The following is a 26031-nucleotide window of genomic DNA, read 5'->3' on the forward strand; positions in this document are numbered from 1 at the left end:
TGCGCGGTCGTCAGACAGAGAGAGAACAAGTGGACGTGACAGCACGGATTGTAAAGATTAAATTGAAGCCCCGTTTGTTTGTTTATTATTATTATTTCTTTGTGAAAACTTGTGCATTATTATTAATATTTGTGGCATTTATAAATTTTGTCGATTTACAATAAACTGACAAAATAATTTTTTTAAGATATGTTGTTTTGATTTGTTTGTTTGTGGATTCTTTGTTGCCTGAATGTCACAAACATAGGTGTAATAGATTTGGAACTTAACTAGCTTTTGTACTTCTGAAACTTTGGTTTAAATTTAAAATTGCAAAAATGAAAGATACCGAGAAATTAGTTTCTCTCCGTTAACATTAATGTCTGTACCCAAGAAGGTATGAACAAAGACATTTAAGTTTGTGTACATGAAAACGTATTTTTTAAACTGGATATATAAACAACTAGTCAGTTAATTTATAACAGCAGACCGAAGCTACATAGGGTTATTTACTGTCTCCACAGCAGGGAATCGAACTCCGAATTTTAGCGTTATAAGTTCGTAAACTTACTGCTGTCCCATTGGGAGACTGCATAGATAAAATATTTTCTTCAAGATTGAAAGGAAGAAATTTTAATGATACTTTTAACGTAAGTCTGAGCGTAGTTTAGGCCTAGTCATGCTATCTATATTTGCTCTTTTCTCGATAAGTTTCAAAACTTGGCTTATCACCAGCGTAGTACAACTTGCAGATAACAAAATAAAAACAGTTATCGAAAGTTATCTTTTTTATTAGTTATAACTTGTGACAACTTATTTACCCTTCCTGTGTTGAACTTGATAAAAAATAATGTTAGGTGTTACTATAGGTTATAGTATAAAACTGTAAATATAATCTTCTAATTTACATCAGATCTCTCTTAACTCTATTTTGTGTATGCGTAGTAATACCATTACAAGTAAATAGTGTGGAGACTGCCTCTTATCGCTGAATTCCCAAAATTACTAATCATTATTATGTTATATTTTTAATTTTAGTTGTTGTTTTTTTAAAATTATAAATACACACAATCATATTACCTTGGAAGTTCAATATGACACTTGACATATTTTTTGCTTTTTTTCAGAATTAAACATTTAGGCTCAAGGTAGACATAAAAAGTACTACATGTTCAATCCTAATTATCACATACATAAGAAATAACTTATATGCAGTGTTGTATAACTAAAGTAATCAATACTAGTGGACACTAAGTTACAATGTAATTAATTTACTGATTCGTACTTCTCTCATTACTTATGAAATGTATTATTTTACTGGTGAAAAAATACAATAAATGGAACAAACTATCGGAATATTTGGAATTGGGTTACCAGTTTGAATCTAGTTGTGTATTCTCATCAGTTTTATATCTTCAAAAGATGACATAAGATAAAAAAGGATGCATGAATGTGTCAAAACTGGTATCTCTAACTTCAAATCTGATAGTTTATGCAGTTTACTGTGATTTTATTCAATAACATTTCTCTTGATACACATGATATGTTATTTTAATATGGCACAATAGTACTGCGTATGTCTTTGCACTGACATTTGGTTTGGAAGTTAACATTTTCTTTACATGGGAATGTATTTCCAATAAATACTTCAAATATTTTTCCACTCATCCTACTCACTTTCCCAATGCACATTTTTTTCTTACTTAATCAAATCATGAGGATTCATGAGCATGAATGTAAAGGGAGTCAGTGCACATGGAAATGTGTTGCACTTCTCTTGATGGAGGTAGGGATGCAAATTCACATGATTTTATGTAACATTAGTTAGGAGTTGTTTCAAGGCTAATGGCATGCAAGCTGCACAACCTCAATAGGAAAGAAGCTATTCTATATATGGATGCTAGTATCTATATCTATTAGATATATACATTTTCAGGTAAAGAAAATATTAATTTTCTGTTGCATATGAAACAAATTTGAAATGCTAATTGAATCAGATAAAGAAAAATTCATGCTAGACCTTTATGCATATAAAAGACATGAAGATCAATTTATTATAAGTATAGCTAGGAAAGAAGTAAAACTCCATTTACTAATCAAGATATGCATAAGATACATGAAGTCAAAGCTATAAAAATCATTAAAACATGTATGTTAAAAATTTTAGTTTAAAGATATAAAAAACAGAGGACATTTATTTTAGTATTTCTGATGGTGGAACACATCATAGTAATAAAAATGTTGACATTTTTATTCAATGTTCATGCACTTGGAGAAGGAAAAAAAAATCATAATTCTTTATTTCTAGGCTAAATGTGTGCTTCATTTGAGCCTGAGATGATACTGATTCCACAATGGAGGAAGTAGAAATAAAAGTTGAACCCATTTTTGATGAAGAGCAGAATGCTCTGTTGAATATCAAACTGATGGAAAATCAAGAAAAAACTATAACATCACCTTATAGTAAGTAAACACTTTTTTTTTTTTACTTACTTTTCATCTTCTTCCTGACGTTTTTCATGATTATGGTGTATGTTGGCTTTCATAGTGTAGTAATGTTTCATATTCTTTTACATTGATTAGAAACTTATTTAATGTCAGCAGAGCTATTTACTCTCTTGACACATGAACAATTAAAGATACATCATTTTATTATTATACTTTTATTGTAGTAGTAATATTTAGACCAGTTCTAACATGATTTCAATGGTCATACTTGCCATTAACACAATGCATGTTTTGATGATAGAAATTATAGTACTTCACAACCTAGTTATTGGGCATTGCTATATATGAAACACTCAGTAGCATGATTGTAGAAAAAACAGAGGTAGTTGAATCTGTTCTCTATTGCTCATAATAAAGCTATGTGTAATAGAGTTGTAGAATATATTTACATGATGTAACCTCTAAGTTCAACAGGAGACCAGCAGGTCCACAAAGGTTGCCCCATCCGTTAAATTGAAAAAGAACTCGAGTCTACTCATTGCCATTCAAATATTTATCTTGCCTTCCTTTAAACTGTTAAACTTACTACTTCATTACATTTGAAGGCTGGAGGTGATTCCTTCCCTCTGAAAATGTATATTTATGTCCTCTAGTCTTACCATTCTCACTGTTAAATACGATACTTTGATACTGTTGATGTTGAACATTCCTATTTGATTTTTTCTGATGGTTTTCTAAAGAAAAGAATACTATGAGAGGTCTTAACATGTTGTCATGTGACAACCGGTCTATCCCAGTTAATCTTCATAGCCATCCTCTGAACTATTTTGAAAAATTCAAGCCGTTCTTAAAGTAAAGAGCCCAAGAATAAACACAATACTTAAAACTTCATTGAATCAATGATCTATACTATGAAAGTATAGCTTTATAAGGCTTATTTTCAGCTATAACCTAAAATCCAGGTTTCCCTACCATTAGCAACAGTATGTTATGTATGAAGAAATCAGACCAAGAAAATAATACAACACAAGATATCTCTGTATACACACACACACACACTACATCCTTGAAACTGACATATGTGGTACAGCAAAACTAGTCAGGGTAATAATCTTTGTATTTTTGCAACTTTGTGTTTGTTTTTTGTTACTTAATTTTTTGACCTTATAAAAATGTTAATCATTACAACAGTGCACTGCATGAAGGACCAGAATTATAATCTCAAACACTCAGCAAACAGCATATAAACAAACCAACTTCAGAATAAAAGGCACTTGAGAAAGTCATTAGAGTGAAAACAAAAGATTTTACAGTGCCACAGATTTGTCAGCCTGACTGACTAATGATGTCAGAAAGGCATAGCTCTGTCCTGCATTCACTTTATGCAAATGTAAATGCGCGTGATTTAATTTCACTTAGTTTTAATTATAACTTTAATACAATAAGTAATTATAACCATTTTGAAACACTATTAGTAGTCATATTCTGTGATTAAGAACATGCACTGTGAGTTGCCAAGTAACAACCTACCCTTGTATCTTGTGCTGATGCACAGTTGTTCATGTACACGTGATACATGATCAGCCAGCAGCTGTATCAGCTAGATAAGAAAAATTGGACAATGTAGATTCTCTAGATGAAGGTTCTAACTATTATCTAACCTTTGAAAGAAAGGTTTTTAGTTTTCTGCATCTGACTCGAAGGCTCTGTGTTGGACAAAGCAATTCTCTCACAGCAGTTGATGCCTAAGTCATCAGTCTCCTATGTGAAAACGAACACTATCACTACTGAAGTTTGACAATGCTTTGTTTGAGTATTCTGGACTGAAAACAAGAATGATAAGTTATATAATTTACTTTTGCATTATTTTCAAACTAAGTGGCATAATAACATCAGGTTGCAGTTTTTAAAATTAGAGTAAAAGAGAAAACCTTATGACAGTAACTTTGAAAAATCTTTGTGCTAGTGAAGAGAACATTACTGCAAGAATATAGATAAGGTTAGAAACAATAATGCTGAATACATAAAACAAGCCTTAGTTATTAATCCAGCCAAAGAAAAGGGAAAAATTATAGTAAAGCCATAAAGAAAGCTATGAGAACAATAGGCCTAGAGCCAAGTCACTTTCAAGACTTAGTAACATAAAAAGCTATAGCTTTTTAATTAGAAAAATTTGGAACTTGGAATGGGATCACCAAAGAGTAAGGAAGCAAGGTAGGAATGGGTGTATAACATAACAACACTTGATGGATTTTTGATGTGGTGCAACGTTACAGTGAGTATGGCCATCATTCTGCCCCTTCATACTTTGTGTGCTTTTTGTAACTTGGTGGTTGTTCAAACTAAATAAATAGTGTATTTTGGTAAATTTTTATATTGTAAACTTTGTTTCAGCAACTAAATACAGATATATATGTGTGTGTGTGTAATTAAATTACGTGATCCATATGGAATGCACAACATTACGAGTGGGGGTGTTTGGTGTCGGAAAAGAGACAGGAAGTTCCAGTGGTCATATTTTGGTCATGGAAGACATTGTAGCATTCTGATATGGTACTTCCCTTCACTCACAAGATTATCTATTCTTGTCCAGTGTTGCCCTCTGTGTACAACTTTTTTCTTCACACATGCCACAAGCCTTTTGCTTCTCTATTGGAATCAAATGATTTGGACATGTCTCCCTTTTAAATCATCATGAATTACTTTTCCACCAATAGGAGTATGACATACTTATGTGGCACATGTGATTCTCTGTGTATGTCTAACAAAACTATCACTTTTTGTTTGGCAGTGCTTGTTCTTGGACATGTTAATTTTTGTTGTTTAAAGTTTCACATTCTTTAGTATACTTAAGAAGTGATTTTTCATTTATTTCAATTCTAGTTTCTATTAAGACTGTTTTTTAACTTCACTTTAATTTCATATTACTACAATTGCATTGTTATTTATACTCTCAATTATTGGTTGACTCTTCCTCATTAAGAATTCTGAAGTTCATATTACCACTTCTTAGGTGACACTTGTTATTAGTTTTATGTCTCAGGCTTCAGGTGCAGGTAACCTGTCAAAGGATTTATCTGTGTTTATTGACCAAGAGATTGAATGTTACATGGATCAACCTCTGTCTACAAACCTTGCCTCACTACCTCCCAAACAAGCTGAGCCTGTTTAGGTAGATGAGGATTTGGATTACCTATTTCCACCTCCTGATTTTCCTGTGCCCTTTGTGACTACTCAGTGGAAGCTTGGTTTGCCAGTGTTTTTCATCAGTGGTGTCCTTTACTCAAGAATCATTGGATACTTCAAATTTTATTGGAAGGATTTGTGATTTCATTTTTTCCCTCACCTCTCATGTCTCCTTTAACCATTTCCTTCTCTCAGGATCCCATGACAAGTGAGCATCTGTCAAAGATGGTTTGGGAACTATTGTCTCAGCAGGCCATCATACCTGTTCTACATACTTCACCAGGTTTTTATTCTGAACTCTGTTATTTTCAAGAAAACCAGAGACTGGAGGCATGTTATCAATTTGTCTAACCTAAATCTCTTTGTTCAGCTGCCTCGTTTTACCATTGAGTCATTTCTCACCCTACTATGGCATTTTCTGTGGGTTTATGGATGATTAAGATGGACATTGCCAATACTTATTTCTACACTCCTGTATCACCATGGTCTCATCTGTATCTTCAGTTTGTCCATTACAGGCTGGTTTATCAATTTTGAACCCTACTCTTTAAGCTTGCTTCTGCCCTGTATGTTTTCTGTCAGGTGGTCAGAGCTTTGCTTGCTATTTTCATGCTTCACGGTTATGATTCTATCATTATTTGAGCAAACCGCTTCTTCTGGCTCATTCCTGACTGGAGTTGGCCAGCCATACTGTCAGCTCTAACTAGTGGTCTCTCAAGTGGGCTGGTTAATAAAATTGGAGAAGTCCTTCCTCCAACCTACCCAGTATTTTGTCCACTTAGGTGTCTTTTGTAATATCCATTTCAGTAGGGCCCAACCTTCTCCTCTATGGCTCTTTTACATTAGGTGGAACCTTTCTCATGATCCCATGTCAGCTCCTGTTACCCGTTCTCTTACTCTATAGGACAATCTGCATTGGTTGTTGGACAAGGTCCATATTTTGGTGGGCATCCCATTTTCTCCTCCTCATCTTTCATGGATGCATCCTTCAGAGCTGAGGTGTATTGTTCACTTCTCACAGGGATTTGGGTAGTTGATCTGTAGATGAAAGATCTTTGCATATAAATATTCTTAAGCTTTTTCGATAAGGGGAGCAAAGGCTTGTGGCATGTGTAAAGAACAAATAGAACAAAAAGGTAGTACTAGACAAGAATAGTTAATCTTATTAGAAGGGAAGTAATAATTTGAAATAAATTTTCAGCAAAGGAAAATATAATGTCTGACTGGTAAGGACTAGGCCAGAAGAATAGTATCAAAAGTTACTGACTTTTGAAACTTCTGAATTTGTTCGATATTTGGAAAAGATTAGCAACTGACAAAACTCTATTCAAATCTGTAATTGATAAAGTTCAAGTAGAACACGAAGTAAGAATGAGTGGAACGATGGTCACACCCACTTTAAGGTTGTACCATGTCAAAAACCATCAAGTGTTGTTATTTTATCCTGTTCATTCTTACCTTGTTTCCTTACTTTTGGTATTAGCATTCCCACTTTCTAATTGTTTTATATAGAAATTTGTTTACACTTGTGTAAACTGGTCTCTACTTAGTTGTACTGATCTTTTGTCCAAATTAACAGGGTAGGAAATATTGTGTGATGTACCATTAATTGTAGATTTTATACCAAAGCAACTGATAAGGGCATTAACACTGTATAAAAATGGGAATAGCTACAAATGAATTGTAAACTGAAATTCTGTTGATCAAAAAGATATCAACTATGTTAGCTGTGGCTAGAAGGCTCAGATTGAAAGATCACTTGGAGAACTTAAGGCCTCTAAGTATAGCCTTTTCTATTAGAATAAATAACTATGGTAGTGCAGCTCTTTAAGTACTTATAAAAGGTAGTGAGTATAAATATGCTTTACTCAAAGGTTGGGAGGGGATGATTTTGGAGCATCAGGAGGTTTTAAGGCATGGGTTTTCTTTTGAGAGGATTGTGCTTATCGACATTTTGGAACTTCTGGGTCATCAGGCCTTGGAACACTTCCTTGCTAATGTATGAGAATTATTGATTGTGAATCATTCCAACAGCTCAATAGTTATCTCATACGTCAATCAACAGGGTGGCACCCATTCATAATCACACTGATTATGGATGTTAGAACAATTTTTATGGGCCCATGCCTCTCACACACACCTCATAACATGTCATATTCTGAATACATTTACTCTGCTTATGGTTCATTTCTTTCCTTATCACATCCAGATCCTCCCAACAGAGTGGTCCTTAGACCCTCCAATTTTCCACTGTCTGTGCACATAATGGAATATTCCTTATTTGGATACTTTTGTCACACATTATAACATCCACTTCCCTCTGTGCTAGCCCCAAGTATCTCATATCTTGGCTTTGGTGGTAGATGCTCTCAGTCACGACTGAATCGAACTGTACATATTGGCCTTCCCAACAGTCCTTCTCTTACCCAGGGTTATATCAATCATCCAGTCTATACAGTGTCAAGTACTTCTGATAGCACCTTTCAGGCCAGCACAACCCTAATTCCAGGTTTTCCTTTACCATTTTTCAACTTGCATTTAGTACACTCCATCTTTGCATGGGATTTTTTTCTGGTCCTTTGCAAGGAGATAGCAACTATTCAAAGGTGTGGTATTATTTTACTCCTATTCAGTTTGCCCTTAATTATTTCTTGTTTAGCAGGGAAATTGACAGACCTTTTACTGCTGGTTATGTACCATGAGTTCTTCCCGAGCAACCATACCTCAAATTGCAGACTTTTATCTGCCTTTTTGATCATAATTTCTTAGTATCTACCATAGCTGTATATTGAACAGCCTTGTCCAACACCTGTTTAACAGACACTACAAAGTGCTTTCTTTCACACCCGGATTCCTGTATGTGGCAAGGGGACCTCCCAGGAAAGGTTCTGTTCTTTCAGTTTAATTCCTCTGGAATCTAAACATCCACTCACATGTTTGCCATGTATGGTGACCTTGAAGAGGAAGAGAGGATCTTGGTGGTAGAGGGGTCCAACCCTAACACACCACTTTGGCCTTGAATTCTTGTAGACAGACAGCCTTGGGGTGGCTCCCATTGGGTCAGTCGGCTGGTCCACTTGGGCTAGGGTCAACCAAGTACCAGTGTTAACCAAATATCTGATGTTACTGTTTGGGTATAGTGCTCACGAAACCTTGGTGTTGCTGCAGTTCCTTGTTTGCATTGTAGTACATCCCCTCATAGGGCTCTATGGTAGATGGGGTCAGAAGGCACCAAAATATTCCTTTTTTATTATGGATCCACCAAAGAAAATAGTGAAAAATAGTCCATAGGTAAATTGACCACATCTTGAAGATTCTGAGCAGCAATCTTCAACATCTGTAACACCTGTTTTACCTTATTTTCTTATCCTACTTTCAGACAAAGTTTTAGGGCAAATATCTCTCTTTTTCATTCAGAAGGGACAAGAGGGACTTGCTGGCTCTCCAAAGTCAGTAAAGAAGCTTCGATCTGGTGACATGTTAGTGGAAACATCAACATCTCAACACAGTGAACTCCTCTTGCATTCAAAGACAATTGGGGATATACCTATTGAGGTTACACCTCATGCTGCTTTGAATTCATCATGAGGAGCTATTGTTGAGAGGGATTTTAAAAACATCCCAGAGTTAGAGATTCTCCCTGGTTTCTCCACCCAAGGAGTTTCTGCAGTTAGATGTATATCCACTCTCAAAGATAGAATTATGATGCTGACCAATGTCCTCATTCTCACATTTACGTCACCATGTCTGCCTATCACAATTAAGGCAAGTAATCGTAAGTGCAGAGTACAGCCATACATTCCAAACCCTCTCACATGTTTCCAGTGTCAGTGGTTCTGTCACTCAAAAACATCATGTCATGGTTCCATGATCTGTGCTCGTTGAGGTGGCAAGGACCATGATGCCTATGAGTGTGAAATGGCCCCTCATTGCATCAATTGCAATGGCTCTAATCCATTCTACTTTCATTTTTGCCCTAAATGGTTAGAAGAAAAAGAGGTGCAGCATTTGAAAATGATTCATAACATTACTTATCCCAAGGCTTAAAAGTTGCTGTCCACCATTTCATCTCAGACATATGCTGCTGCACTTCATTCCACTACTACAGTGGGAGTGCAGATGGAGCTCTCTGTGCCTCCAATAGAATCATTCTCAAAACAAATGAAAAGTCTTTTGACCTGCATGGTTAAAAAAGTTGATGAATCAACTCTGTCCCTTACATACATTCCAACAAATCCCAAGATTCACTTCCTTTGGTTCCAGATAGAAGCATTTCCTCGGATACATCTTCTTCTCCAACCCCAAGATGCAAAATGATCATTTGTTTACATCCTCAGTCACTGGAATCCTCTTCCAACAGCAAAGACCTGCACAATCGACCCAGGGCAGGATCCATGGAGGTCGATAGACTTCCGTCGAATGATGACAGTAAGGAAAAAAGATGTAAACAGAAGGGTTCTCCACCCAATTTGCTTATACATAAATAAAAATAGCCAACTTGATCCAATGAAACTGACGGGGTTTACGTTCTAATCTGGATGACATCAGAACACTGATTGCTTCCTTCTATCCTGTATGTCTTTTCTCACAGGAGACATTTCTGAAACTTGCTGATACAGTCACCTTTCAGCAGTTTTTTTTTGTACAGAAATGACAGGCTGTGTGATGGACAAGTGTATGAAGGGTTGGACTGTTAGTTGATCAGCATGTGCCCATCCTGTCTTTGCCACTCGACACACCCTTGGAGGCCGTACCCATCCATGTTTCCTTGGGTTATACCATCACTGTTTGTTCTATCTACCTGTCACCTGGAGAGACCTATGACCAATCAGACCTTGATGCTCTCATTGAACAGTTGCCATCTCCCCTTTTAATCCTGGGGGACTTTAATGGACATCATCCCCTCTGGGGAAGTGCTGATATTAATAGGAGGGGCCACTCTGTAGAGTATATGCTCTCTGATCACAACCTTTCTCTTTTTAATACTGGTTCTTCTACTTATTTTCTTACACCTAGTCAGTCCTTTAATACTATTGATCTCAGTTTGCTCCCCTTCATTATTCTCCCATTTTTCATGGATGGTTGACAATAATCCACGAGGCAGTGATCATTTTCTTATAATTTTGAGAGAAACTGGCTGTGGTTGATGCCACCTAACCAGCATGTCCCAGTGAAAGCTGGATCATGCAAACTGGCCCTCTTTCACTACTCGCAGAACTTGATCCTGCCATCATCTGTAAGCCAACAGTAGATGATTGTGTGGCAGCAGCAACTGACTGTATTATACAAGCAGGTTCTCAATGTATTTCTAAAACCTCGACACATTTTCCATGATATCCTCATCTGTGGTGGAATCCTGCCTGCCACATGGCACAGAAGGCTCAAACTGGGCCTGGGATACTTTCTGTAGATATCATACACTCTCAAACCGCATTGCTTTCCAGCAGGCCCGTGCACACGCCAGTAGGTAAGATGTCAAAGCCAGAAGGAATCTTGGATTAAGCTCACAATCAGCACATCTTCTTCCACCAGTTCCAAAATCATATTGGACAAGATTCATAAGGTCAGTGGGCAATATAATTCTGTTCCCCTATCGATCTTGCTCTCTGATGGCCAAGAAGTAGCTGATACTTAGAGCATCACCAATACTCTAGGTAAAAGCTTTTGCCAGGTATCTAGCTCTTCTGCTTTGTCATCCACCCTCTTAACCATCAAGACTCAGACAGAGCAATCACCTCTTTCCTTTAGAGCTGATTGTCTCTATGACTATAATTTTCCCTTTACACTGGTGGAACTCAAACTGACTCTTCATCTGTCTGGCAGTACATTGGTTGGACCTGATGATGTACACTATGAAATGCTGCACCATCTATCTCCTGCTTCTCTTGCTATTCTTCTGATTGTTTTTAACTGGATCTGGCAGGAGAATGTTTTTTCTGATGCTTGGTGCCAGGCTATTATCCTACCTTTCTCTAAGCCTGGGAAGGATCTCAAGATTCCTTCAAACTATCACCCAATTGCTTTGATTAGCTGTCTCTGTAAGACCTTAGAGAGGATGGTTAATGCTCGTCTTGTTTGGTTCCTCAAATGAAATAACTTCCTCTCACCCACCCAGTGTTGGTTCCAACGACAGCACTCCACCGTAGTCCACCTGATTCGACTTGAAATATCAATCAGAGAAGCCTTTCTCAAATGACATCACCTTGTATCAATATTCTTTGACATTGAGAAAAGGCTTATGATACAACATGGAGGTATGGCATTTTGCGAGACTGTCACATATATGGGTTATATGGCCATTTGCCCATTTTTATTAAAAAATTTTTAATGGATAGGAGATTCCAAGTTCGTGTGGGTTTGCCACATGTGCCACCAACAGGGAGTTCACCCTGATCCTGAACTTGATATAAGTGAAGTTGTGCTGCCTGTGGACCCTGAGACAAAGTTCTTGGGGCTTATCTTTGACCATAAGTTGACCTTTATACCACACATCAAGTAGCTACAGGTCAAATGTACAAGAGCACTGAACGTCTTCCGTGTCCTCTCTTCCACCACTTGGGGAGCAGATCGACGTTCTATGCTAAAGATATATCATGCTCTTATTCGATTGAAACTTAAGTATGGATCACTGGTCTATGGCTCAGCCAGAACCTTGGTCTTAAAGATGCTGGACCCATTCATCATTAAGGAGTTTGGCCCTGCTCTTATCCAGTTCAAAGCTTATACAGAGAGTCTCATGAACCTTCTTTGCATCTCTGCTGTTTGCAACTGTCCTTACTATATGCTTTGAAACTTTGTTCCTTATCAAAGTATACCACCTGGGGTAGTGTTTTTCTTCCTCAGTGAGCCATACTTTTTCAGAACAGACAATCTGCCATTACTTCTTTTGGCCTTCTTATCCAGACACAGTTGGATGAATTGGGTCTGTCGTGGGATAACATTGCTGTATACACTGATCAGCCCATCCAACTGTGACCTGCCTTTAAGTCACCTGAGAAAAGTAGACACTTCCAATTGGAAATACTGTCTGCTATTTGCTGAACATATTTTGAACCATCCTTCCATTCCTATCATACAGATGGTTTGAAATCAGGTGACTGTGTGGGCTGTGCCATGGTTTGTTGTGGTTCTGTGGTTCCTCCTGGTGAGTTATTATTAAAATTTTGTTTCAAGTCTTTTAAAACATTTATTACATTACTTTTTGAAAATGGCCATAATGTCAAATAACTCAGAACCAGGACTGGAAAGGCCAACTTTAGGTGATTGACAGTGGTTTTTGCACTTACCTATTAGTCTTCTTGGTGAGCTATGCTAATTACAATTATGCTACAGAAAGTCCTTTACAACTTGTATCACTGTAGTTTTTCTCATTCCACTGTAGACTAGATGTAAATGCTGGTTTTATGTTGTTGTTTTTTTAAACTTTGTTTTGTTTTACCTTAATTTTGTTTTGTGAATTTTATTAAATTTTCTTTAACTTTAACTTTTTACCAGATGTTTTGTGTAGATAGCCTAGCTGCCATAAAACACCAAATCAACCAACCAACAATCTTTCACACCTTCTTCTTTCATTATGGATTAGTCATCCTCCTTACTCTACAGTATTGCTGAATTGGGAATTAGATTAAGAGATAGCATACAGGATCACCTACAAAAGTTGTAATAAGGAGAATTGGGATATTTCTGTTGTTCTGTACACACCCTTATCTGTTCTCACTTTGAATTCTTAGCCACTAGTTCTCTTGCAACTTTCAATCTATTTCCTACTTCTTTTGGCCTGTGGTCATTGGAGGTTGGGCAACTTCAACATTAGTTTTTCTTGTACTCTTTATCACTCTTTATACTATTGCTGGTGTAGCAAGGAGCTGAATGATCAGGTGAGTAGTTAACTTGGATGCCTCACCAGAGGAAACCCTGGGGTTGGCCCCACAAAACTATATATATATATATATATAGTTACCTCTCAAGGCCTACAATGCACATTGTTGAGATTGGTGTTCGACAAGACTGCTATTAGATTATTCAATTAATGGTATATTGCTTCAGAGGTGAAGACAGTAGGGACTCTCCTTCTATCACAGACTGGATGATAAATACTTGATGCTGCCTGGTGTTGGACTGAAGTTGACCCACCAAGTATGGTCTGGCACACCCTACTCATTCCACACAATGGAGCACGTCCATTTATTTTTCCCAAGCATTACTATATTTCTTTGGAAACCTTCCTTCCTTCCATCTCTTGGATGCCAATTCCTTGGTGTTTGTATTGAGTGATGAGCTTGATTAACCAACATGTACAAATTATTGGATGTGCTCTATTTAATTTCTGCCCACTTATGTGATACTTCATATTACAATGGATGAAGAGTATACTGGTACAAATGTGATGCAGTCTCTCATGGATGTGTTACTCTCTTGAGGGAAGTCACACTCAATGGACATTTTTTGGATGCTTTCTGTAGGGTGCTCATCTAATTAACTTTCGCACAAGTCTCTCCACCTTTTTAATGTGGGATTCTAGCAATTATGTTAGAGGGGGTAGAATACTCCATTGGAAGTTAATATTTTCCTGCAGTGAAAATAATTTTCTATATGCTTTTACTTCAGTCACATTTCTCACCCTTCCTTCCCCCTTTTAATGCTTCTTTAGCACCTAATCTCAAAGTGAAAAATAGGCCAAATAGTATACAGGGAGTGTGCTTCTGTTGGTAGAGGATTGCTACATGATTATTCCCATGCAAAGATGTGGTAAAACCATGTTAAGTGTTGGGTAAGTGGGAGTTTTAAGTTGACTGATGGGCAAAACTAATTTGGATATATAGAAGGTAGCACTGAATGAGAGAAGCTATTGTGTGTGAGGAATTTATATTCAGTGTATGAAAATACTACTATTATTGAAGATCTTGAATGCATAAAATTAATTAATTTAAAAATATAGAACATTTGTTGAGCTACTTAAATCGTCAGATATTTTCATTTGCCATTTTGATTGATGGAGAAATAGCCATATCACTGTAAAATTACTATTAAATTGCATCATTAAGTTAATTAATAATGTATAAGATTATCTGTTGTTTACATGATCCTTAATTAGCTTACATTGTTGTCTGTCTTTAAAAAATAAAATATGGGCACTTAAAAATCTAATTTTCTTACCTATCCATTTCCATAATAACCTGTGCCAAGAATCAGTTATTGATCAGTTCAGCTGATTAGAATAGTTCTTGATTAGTTTGTAATTAATTAGAATTTAGCACACCTTTAATAATAATATTTCTAAGTTTTATTTTGTCACTGTGAATTTTTAAGGAATGCACTTTCATTTGGCCAAACATTGCAATAGCTATTCCCTGTAACAGTTCACAAGAGATTTTATTGTAATTTGATGATTTTTTTTAATCATCGTCATCATATAAATTCTTTCAGACACATATATTATTGATACCTCTAGGAATTTCAGAAGCTAACTGCTTAGAAAATGGAGTTTCACATGCCCATGAGTTGAATGTAGCAGTAGAGGAACAAGGAAAGAACTGTGATGAAATAAAAGGAAAGACTGAGGTAATACAAAGATTTCTGTTCTGATAGAAAAGTGATTACATGCATGTGTTTATAACAGAACATGTGTATTTAATAATATAGTGATAATTATCATTGTCTGAAATTAATGGAATGGGTAGATCATGTGTTGAACAATACACACTGCAAATAATATAAAAGTTCCAGGATATGCATTTGTTAATACACACATCACCAACTCCAGGAATTTTCATAAAGAGTAAGGACTTGGATAGAGCTCAAATGTCACAGAACACATCTTTATTTACTGCAGTATATATTACAAAAAACAGGATGTCCTTAATGAAATTGCTACTTTGAGAAAATTCTTCTAAAATTCTCAGTAGCAACTCAGTTACCTTGATCAATAAAAACAATTAAGCTACTAGTTTTTGGTTTAATAGGCATTCCAGTCTGCTATAAGTTATTACATTGCTAGTCATATGGGAGAAAGTAACTTACAAGTTGAATACTGAAATTTCTCTGTGATTACTTGATGGCTGGAAGATTCAAACAAACTCTACTGCAACTTGTTGGCAAAATCTTCACCTTTCTTAGCTTACAGCTAGCTGTTCTTTTCTGTTTCTAGAATATCAGTCTCTGATATCTGTCCTCTGTCTTGCTCTTTAGTGCCCAATTTTTGTGTCTTTTTCTTACATTTAAGGTTCTTCATCATGTTGCAGAAGTGTTTTAAGAGGATGTTTGTTCTTTTCTTTTTACTACAATGGCTCATGTCACTTTTGCCTTATCCATACTTACTTGGTTCTTCTACTAATGGAACTTAATGGGTCCTTACTAACATTCAACTCCCTACTGTGTGGAAAGGTGAGTTATCGTTTTGGCAGTTACCAGTTTCCTAATCTAAGAATTTATTTCCAATAGATATTTCCATACACATTTCCACCCATCTTTCTCACTTCTCACAATTCTTTTTTTTCTTACCATGTTTAAAAATGAAGTTATCACAAGTGCATAGAGGGAGCTATTGTGAATAGAGGTTGTATCACTTTCCTGTTGAGGGCTATTGTTGTATAATGCAATTCTCACAAACCATTTCAGTTCACAATAAATGTGAATTTAGATGGAAGATAGCTTAAGGCTAATGGCATGCAAATCTTATAGAGAGATGTGTGAAGGAAATAGTATTTGTGTGTGAAGAGGCATCTATTAGAAATACATTTTCAGGTTAGGAAAATGTTAACTTTCATAAACATTCTGTCAGCTGATAAATCATATAATATATATTTTCTGTGATGAGAAAAACCCTGGAAATTTCCAATAATTCTCAGAAGTCTGACTTAAACACTTATTTTTATACATGATTATTCTAAATGTAGATCTTTGATGAATACTCTAGATTTTCCTTAACAGGCCTGCCACTTTTCTGTGGCTTTATTTATGGTTACTTATGTTTAGTGGAAAATCTTACACTTTCACTGACTGTTACATCCATCAAGTTTTATTGATGAATAGTTTTCATTATATTTCTCTCATGGTTGCCCATTCTCTTCTTCATAAAAGCAAATATAGTTAAAACTGCATGAGTGATAAAAATATCCAATTAAAGAGTAGGTTAAACAATCTCTAATTATCAGATGAGTTTATACCTAGCTTTTTTTCTCTAAGAGATCCCTGCTTAAAGTAACATTGTGTATTTTATCCCGTCATTGACAGTTTAATTCTGATATAGTTTGGCACTCCATCAGTACATACTTAAATTCCATGTTGTAGCATGGCTCATTTTCAATAATACATAAATTGTGTTTCCAGTGCCATTTCACTGCTTTGTCTGCTGTTTGATTAAAGCTAGTATATCTACTGAGAATGTTCTACTGTGGGATGTTACATTTATTAGTGTTTCAGTGTATTACCTAGATAACTATCAAGGATGTGCCTTAATACCAGGTCTTTAGACTTCTTACCTCAATACCATTATCATCCCACACACACACACACACACACAACCCAACACCAACAATTCAGTTAATAATAATTACATAAGAGTTAGCAAAATATACCACAACATATGTGACTTTTTGAATTCCACATGGTTATTTAATTGGTATGTTTACAGATTTAGTTCAATCTGTTTTTTTTTCATTTACAAAAATCATAAGATATATTTCTGTGCTTTATCCTGTCTCGTATCAATTTCAGTTTAAGAATTTAATCTCCAGGTTATATTAAAAGTACAATATTGTATTTGAAATTAGCATTTTGGTAGTAAACTGTATTTCAGAATGATATTTATCTCTGCCAAAACTCTTTCTAACCCTGTAGATTAGAAAAAAATATGACTATAGTAGCTATATATGAATATATTGGTTTGGCAATTTTGATCAGACTTCTAACTATGAAATTATACATACTGTAACTCTGAATATACTAAGCATATCTTCACAAAATTTGTGAGATGTTTATTAAACATTACATGTCTGTTGCATGCAAAAAAATCTGACATTTGATAAATTATTTTTACTAACTAATTGTCTTTGAACATATGAAGTCTTTACAGAGTCAGTCTGAGTGAAAGTTGATTTTTTTGCTAACAGTAAAAAAAATACTCCTTTTTGTCAGGACTGAAGATTGTAACAGACAGTTGTAATTATTTTTCCTAAACAGTGTCACATCTGTTTTCATATACTTTTGTTGTTTTAATTGCTCTTTGAACAGTGTCCATTTAGTGGGATAAATCAATACATGCTTGATGATGAGAAACCCACTTGAAATAAAAATGTATCTCAGAACGGCTAGTACGGGTATTAACACTTTTATTGATAAACAGAGAACATCATTTTGACCATCTTAGGAAGGTTGAAATATTGTCGTCTGCTTATCAATAAAAGTGTTAATACCCACACCAGCTGCTCTGAGATACAAATCAGTACATCATCTTGCATGTGCTTAGGGTAAGCAGCTGCTGTGTTATATTACCTGACAGCAGCCCACATTTGTTTCATGAGTAGCTGTTTATTCAGTTTTTATGTAATAAGGTTCTAAATTTTATATTTGAATTACTTTTTTTAGAAAATATAACAGTAAATAAAACATATACATAAAAGAACAAGAAATATATAGCACTTTCATTAACCTTTAAACCTTTTACACTCAGATGTGTGATTTAGTTAGCCTATGTTTTTTTCTCACAGTGTTAGTTGTTCAAAAATAATTCATATACCCATCAAACATCCGTGTTAGAACACATGAAGAATGAAATTATTTTCAAGTTACTTTGAAATTATTTATTACTGAAAGTAAGCATTTTGGTGATAGGCAATAAAAAATTGTTTTAGTAAAAAACTACCCAAGTCTGGATCAGAAGACTTCTGTGTTTGGTTACTTTAATAACAATTCTTGTTATTAGTTAGTGATCCATTTAATGTGATCCTTATATTTCAGGACACTTTAATCAAAGTGAAACCTGAGCCACCTGGTGTTTTCCAAGAAAGTGAGGTTGTTTTGGGTTTCAGTGAGAGTAATAATATTGATCTAGATAGTTCGAAAGATGAAATTTTGAGAGTAGGAAAAGAAAATGAATTTCAAGAAGAATTACATCCACTTGACTCTGTGTTAGAAGGTACATTTGGTAAGTACAGATACCAACATAAGAACCCATTTTCAAGAACACTGATTTAAAAAAGATATTATTTTTCATTTAATCAATTCATCAACATTAACAGAAACTTTTTCAAAAAATATCAAAAGATTAATGAGGCAGTATTTCTCTTTAGTGAAACTGTGTTAACCATCCAACAAAGTTTGTTACTTAGTGTGATTTATTGAAAGTCTGAAGAAAGATACTTCAAAAAATCATTTAACAAAGTAACACTAACAGGCTTTCAATAACCACCTGCACAATTTAATCATCTTCCTTTAATAAAGAGGAGTAATATTAGCCAACTTCCAATAATTTTGAATCTATCCACTGTTGAAGGAATTTCATTCAATACTAATTGTTATACTATTTCATATATTGAATATCATTATTTTTGTATTGATTATTGTAATATTATTACAAAGATAGTTTTGCTTTATTAGCTTAATATGTGTGGAGGAATAACCTAAATCTCCCAGTCTTGCCTAACCTCCTAAGATCTTATTGGAATCATGGCTCAACATATTAACAGTGAGGATGCTGAACTGATAAAACAATGCAAATCACATCCAAAATTTCATAACAAAAATTATAAAGTATGATTTATAGAATAGAAAGTATATTTCATAAAATTAAATTTATATGAAGAAAAACAGTTATTTTGTAATACAGCTTTTATGTTCACAGAAGCATATTTTCAAAACCAAAAAACATTGATAGGTTAAGTGGTCTGCAAAAAAGATTTGAAATTAAAAGAGGTTCTCAGGTTACAAGATTGGGAACCATTGACCTAGAATATACTATCTTTCTTCCACCTAAAATTTTCTGTTATTATTTGTTTTACACTGTGAACATTAGTGGTGTTAGATATGCATTTTACTGTATTTTGTGATGTTCTAATTTCTGCCTTTAGGGCTTCATTCACTGATAAATAAGTGGAGAGCAATAATGCATCAAAACTCTCTGATGTGCTTATTTTATTTTACTTTAACATTCAATAATGTGCTTAATATAAAACACATCTTTAAGAGATATTTCAGTGTTGCAAGATTATTGTGTCAGTGTTACATCTGTTAGAATTTGTCATTATATTGATGTAACAAAGATTCTAAATCTCATGATTCATAATATAAATCTAAAATAGTTTAGGGGTAGAAAAATATAATTTTAATTAATTAAAAACATAACTGTATTAAGCATACAGGGCTGTTATTCTTTCAGTTAACTAAACAGAATCATGTATTGTTTGACATCTATAATGTCTTTAAAGTTCAGAATGAAAGCTAATTTTTTTTTTATGATTTATGTTCTGTTTGTTTATTTTTTGTGGTATTTAATCCTATATGCTGTAACAAGAAATTTCCAGTTATTATATTTCACAAATATCATTAGTCGAGTGAAGGGACTTTATAGAGAGTGAGATGCAAATTCATTTCTGCTATATCAAGTTGTTAGGCCTAGGATAGAGTTACTACATTTCTGCAATTAATTTTAATCACATTATCAGTTTTACATTTGTTTGCATATAGTAATCTACACAGCTGGGAAATATCTTCATATGTTTATATAATAACTATTTAATGTGTTATTCATTCATTAGTTTATTTTGTTCACTGAAATGTGCATTTGAATATAAAATTATGATGAAGAGACCTAATTTATTCCTTGGTTTGTTACTACTGCTGCAACAAACTAGTTTTACTGAATTCACAGCTCATCAGTAATGCTTGGAAAGGCAAAGTAAATAAATAAGACAGGTTTTGTATAGTGGCAGAATGTAAGTTGTTTGTTTGGCTTAGATGTATAGCCTTATACTCACCACAAATGATGTCTATGATCTATAAACTGGGCTGTGTATATATTATTGAAATTAATATCCATATCTATAATAATATTTCTTGTTAAGTAATTAAGTAATGTATTCAAGAACTTACTAAACTCATACATGATGTATGCATTAATTACTATAATTGTACATCTGTATTGTCTACTTGCAGATGCAGAGACCTCCATGAAAAATCATTGTGGGAGACAGTTTCCTGGGTATAATGGTTTGGTACATGAGCTTTACAATACAAAAAACAGTAGTTCTCAGAAACCAAGCTGTGGTGAAAAATTTGGCAGAATATTTCCTAGGGAAAATAATATAAAAAAATGTCAGATTGGAGGTCTACAATTCATTTGTGTTGTGTGTAAGAAAACATTTGGAAGAAAAAGTGACCTAAAAATACATCAACGTATACATACTGGAGAAAAACCATATAGGTGTGTAGTGTGTGGTAAAGGATTTGGAAGGAGTAGTCATCTGAATAGACATAAAAAAATTCACACTGGTGAAAAACAGTACAGTTGTTCAATGTGTGGCAAAGACTTTAGAACAAAGAGCCACTTAAAAATACATATAAAGATACACACTGGAAAGGAGTCATACAGGTGTGTAGTGTGTGGGAAAGAATTTAGAAGAAAAAATGATCTAACAACACATCAGCATATACACACTGGTGTGAAACCGTATAGGTGTGTAGTGTGTGGTAGAGAATTTGGAAGGAGTAGTTACCTAAACAGACATAAAAAAATTCACACGGGTGAAAAACCATACAGCTGTGTAGCATGTGGCAAAAAATTTGGAAGTAATAGTGATCTGAAAAAACATAATAGGATACACACTGGGGAGAAACCTTATATTTGCATTGTGTGTGGCAAGAAATTTGGTAACAAAAATCAACTTGAAATACATGAGAGAGTGCATACTGGGGAGAAACCATACAGTTGTGAAGTTTGTGGTAAAGAATTTGGAAGTAATAGTGACCTAAATAAACATAACAGGATACACACTGGGGAGAAACCTTATGTCTGTGTAGTGTGTGGAAAAGAATTTGGGACAAATAGTCAACTAAAAACTCACATGAGAACACACACTGGGGAAAAACCATACAGCTGTGTAGTGTGTTGGAAAGAATTTGGAAGAAAAAGTGACCTAAATATACATCGTCGGATACACACTGGAGAGAAACCATATAGATGTGAAGTGTGTGGCAAGGAATTTGGAAGGAGTACTCATCTAAACAGACATAAAAAAATTCATACTTGTCAAAAGATACACACTTGTGCGGTATGTGGAAAAAGTTTTGGAAAAATGGGTTTTTTAAGAGTACATCTGAGAACACATGCTAAAGGTAAATCACACAGTTGTGCAGTATGTAGCAAAGAATTTAGCAGTAAAGGTCAATTTGAAATACACCAGAGAGTACACACAGGAGAAAAACCATACAGCTGTGTAGTATGTGGAAAAGATTTTGTAAGTAACAGTGACTTGAAAAAACATAATAGGATACACACTGGAGAGAAACCTCACAACTGTTTAGTTTGTGAGAAAGAATTTGGAAGAAAAAGTGACTTGAATGTACACCAGCGGATACACACAGGAGAGAAACCATACAGCTGTGACGTGTGTAGCAAGAAATTTGGAAGAAGTAGTCACTTAAAAAGACATCAAAGGATTCATACTGGTGAAAAACAACATAACTGTATAGTATGTGATAAAAAATTTGGAACTATGAGCTATTTAAAAATACATCAGAGGATACACACCAGAGAGAGACCGTATAGATGCATAGTGTGCAGCAAGGAATTTGGAAGAAGTAGTCATTTAAAAAGACATCAGAAGATTCATACTGGTGAAAAAAAGCTAATTGTATAGTCTGTGACAAGAAAGCATGAAAATACGTAAACACTTCAGAGAAAAATGATACAGGTTTACATTGTGTATCAAAAATTTGTGAGATGTTATTGCTTAAAAACTCACCAAAAGAGTAAAGTTATGTAGTGTGTATTCAGATATTTAAAAGAAGTTAGTAACTAAAAATATGTCCAAAGACATACAGTGAAAAAAAATTATCCATTTGATAATGTATGTGTGTATGAGAGAGAGAGAGAGACAAAAAACAATTCAGTCCCATATTCTTTATAAATAATTTTATCCTAGTAAGATATCATATTACCCATAGTTAAGATAACATCATGCAGTTATGTAGTTTGTGACAAAGAAATTAGAAAAAAATGTTGCATATTTATATAATGATTTTATTTGTTTAGCAATATTAGATCACTTGTTAATCTTTAAATTAAGTACTCTCTGGCAAATAATTCGATATAAATGAAGGCCTAAGCAATGATGCTGTATGATTTTAAAACATGGCAATCAAGTTCATATACTGTGTCATCCACTAAATATACTTGTTAGTGAAAAGATGCTTTTTTTTTCCAAATGTCATTGTTAGATATCCATCAAAAGGCAGAAGAAATGCCTTGTTTATATTTTGTGAAAATACTTATATCTCTGATCTCTTGATTCTTTTTACCATCTCTGTGGTTAGTTTTTATTCATTTAGTAACCTGTTGATCCTTCAACTGGGTTTCCATAAACCTGTGAAATCATGACAGGTCTTGGAAATATGAGTTTTATAACTTTTAGTACCAGAAGTCTTAAGGAAATGTTTGCAAATCATGAATCTGAAAAATATCAGTTTTAATGAAAATCTCTCATGAAATAATTGACTTTATTAAAAAAATAAATTAAAAGTTTGGTTGTCAGAATTGGAATTGTTTATATTTCTGTTGGCCATTGTGGTTCTTTTCTTTGGAAAGACCTAGAATGTTCTGTTATCATAAGGTCTGTATTTTCCTTGCTTGAGAAATTGGGAAGGAAGATTACAATAACAGGATTTACAACAGCCAGTTTTGTTTGAAGTTGGTATTTGGTAAACCCATCATGGAACATACTCCAAGATAAACAATGTTTTACTTTAAAAGTTTACTTGAATGGGGAATTTTTAGCATAAACTTACATAGATACTGCCTGTGCTACTGGCCCTATATTTTAAAGTTATAGACTAGAAGGAAGATAGCCAGTCAACACTGCCTATTGCCAAATCTTGAACTCCTCTTGTGTGACTAAGCAGTGAGATTTGACCATCACTCTTACAGGGCACCCATGGCTTCAAAATGCAAAACACTACGTATGTATGTGGTAACGCGATAAGCATCCTGGAACCTGAACTCCATATCATAGTACATTAACCACTGGATTGCTCTCAGCCTCTCCATTTTTAAATAATTACTCTTGTGTCTCAAGACAGCTGGTATGGAAGATCAAAACATTGTTCTCTACTTTATTGTAATAAAAGTATTAATACCCATACCAGCCATCTTGAGATACATTTTTACTTCAAGTGGGTTTCTTGCTATCACGAATAACTACTCTTGCTAGTTAATGCTGTGAAGAACTTGTTTTTGAATAACTGTCCTGTAAATCTTGTATGTTGACATTTATTTATTACAGAGGTATTTTATTAATCGTCTTAAATAATAAAGAATGTATAGAATCAGAACATAATGTCAGAACTTGTCTTCATGCTATTGTATATAATATTGACAAAGTGATAATTTCTTGAACTTGGTATTCTAGTTTCTAAGAAAGTTTGGTTGAGTTTTAAATTGTTAGTTAGTACTGTGAGTTTAACATTATTTTCTGTCTTTTTGTGGTAAACAGGGAAATAAACTTTAATTTAAATTTCTATTTAAAATCTGTTAATATATGTTAGTCATTATTCACAGACATACATTAGAAGCATTTACAGTTAACAAGTTATTTTCATTTCAAAACAGCAACAGCATACATATGAAGAAACTAAATCTCATGATGCACAAAAATTATTAAGAAGCATTTAAAACCTGAAATGATCTCATCTGTATTGATGAAAGTTGTAAACAGTCTTAAGGTAAGTTTTATTTATTATGTTCACATAATTGCTACCCTGAAATTAGCAAAATTAACTTGTTACTCAACAAGTGAAATGTCAGGATGAAAGCCATTTCTATGTGTCTAAGACTCCTTTCCCATATGCATGTGCAGAACACTCCAGAAATTTGTAACAGCATTTCTTTTGGCTGTTTATAAATTAAATGTCCCCTAGTGGGACAGTTGTAAGACCTCAGACTTACAACACTAAAATAAGGGGTTTGATTCTCCTCAGTGGACACAGCAGATAGCCAGATGTGGCTGTGCTTTAGGAAAATCACAAACACGTTAAATCAAATACAACTCATTGAACTCCAGATAGTTTATAATTACGAGTCGTAATCTGTGGAGGAAACATCATTCACTTAACAATCCAGCATCTTTAGAATTTTTCTAGAATCTTGCATTCTAGATATAGCAGAAAGCCCAATGTGGCTTTACTATAAAACATATACACACACTTGCAAATTGCAAGTTTGTCAAAAAAACGTTGTCACAAACATGCAATATTGTGATGTTAGGCTCTATTTCTCCTAACGATAAATATGAGATAAAATAATTTACTCGAGAGATAATTGATTACAAACTAGTGCCATACATATCCAAGAAGCCCCTTTACTTCTGTAACGATGCCCGGCATGGGCACTCGACTAGTAATCCGAGGGTCGCGGGTTCAAATCCCCGTTACACCAAATATGCTCCCCATTTCAGCCGTGGGGGCGTTATAATGTGACGATCAATGCCACTATTCGTTGGTAAAAGAGTAGCCCGAGAGTTGGAGGTGGGTTGTGATGACTAGCTGCCTTCCTTCTAGTCTTACACTGATAAATTAGGAACTGTTAACATATCTTTGCGCGAAATTCAAAACTACACTTCCGTAACGCACCTCCAGTCATCTGAAGGTTAATACCACACCAGTATTTTCAAAAATAAGGATATGAACATTGTTTCTTTTTGGTATTAGCACAAAGCTATTTGCTTTGTAATCCACGAATCACATAGTAATTTTAAAATGTGATTAAAGAACATAAGTAAAATTTCAGCAGAGCGTGATATGGTATATGCTTATATTATTAACAGTAATACTTTTCTTTCCTTTGATTCCACTCGGTGGACTCAGCAGATAGTCAAATAAGGCTTTGCAATAAAAAAAAACACCTTCTCTTTCCAGTTGGGGTCTCACTGAGTGGGTATTTGGGTATTGAGGTTAAATACCCAGGAGGGTCAGGTACATTAAACCTCTACCTCCCTTCTCTTTCCAGCAAAACTTATTTGTTTGTTTTTGAAATTCGCGCAAAGCTACTCGAGGGCTATCTGCGCTAGTCGTCTCTAATTTTGCATTTTAAGACTAGGGGGAAGGCAGCTAGTCATCACCGCCAACTCTTGAGCTACTCTTTTACCAACGAATAGTGGGATTGACCGTCACATTATAACACCCCCACGGCTAAAGGGCGAGCATGTTTGT

At 34.6% G+C, this 26031-nt stretch overlaps 1 protein-coding gene across 3 annotated transcripts; it reads left to right on the forward strand.

Moving 5' to 3' along the window:
* Positions 1 to 12: 12 nt before the first annotated feature.
* LOC143230983 (uncharacterized) lies at positions 13 to 24351 on the forward strand. 3 transcript variants are annotated; one of them, XM_076465373.1, is made up of 5 exons: positions 13 to 76; positions 2288 to 2442; positions 15065 to 15174; positions 18571 to 18757; positions 20764 to 24351. In XM_076465373.1, the coding sequence occupies exons 2-5, from the start codon at positions 2334 to 2336 to the stop codon at positions 22464 to 22466; spliced, it is 2109 nt and encodes a 702-aa protein (XP_076321488.1). In that variant the 5' UTR covers positions 13 to 76; positions 2288 to 2333; the 3' UTR covers positions 22467 to 24351. The 3 variants fall into 3 exon arrangements, with proteins under 3 accessions (XP_076321488.1, XP_076321487.1, XP_076321486.1); XM_076465372.1 differs by having other exon boundaries at positions 13 to 72; XM_076465371.1 differs by lacking the exon at positions 13 to 76 and adding an exon at positions 446 to 629.
* The last annotated feature ends 1680 nt before the right edge of the window (positions 24352 to 26031 follow it).

This window comes from Tachypleus tridentatus, chromosome 10 (genome assembly GCF_004210375.1).
Source record: "Tachypleus tridentatus isolate NWPU-2018 chromosome 10, ASM421037v1, whole genome shotgun sequence".
In the NCBI taxonomy this organism is placed as follows: domain Eukaryota; kingdom Metazoa; phylum Arthropoda; class Merostomata; order Xiphosura; family Limulidae; genus Tachypleus; species Tachypleus tridentatus.

What these genes read in the sequence shown, in the direction of transcription:
- LOC143230983 (XM_076465373.1), top strand. Translation starts at nt 2,334, where the DNA reads ATGGAGGAAGTAGAAATAAAAGTTGAACCCATTTTTGATGAAGAGCAG. An exon ending in AACTATAACATCACCTTATA is followed by an intron (nt 2,443 to 15,064) that starts GTAAGTAAACAC and finishes TGATACCTCTAG; the next exon opens with GAATTTCAGAAGCTAACTGC. An exon ending in TGTGTTAGAAGGTACATTTG is followed by an intron (nt 18,758 to 20,763) that starts GTAAGTACAGAT and finishes GTCTACTTGCAG; the next exon opens with ATGCAGAGACCTCCATGAAA.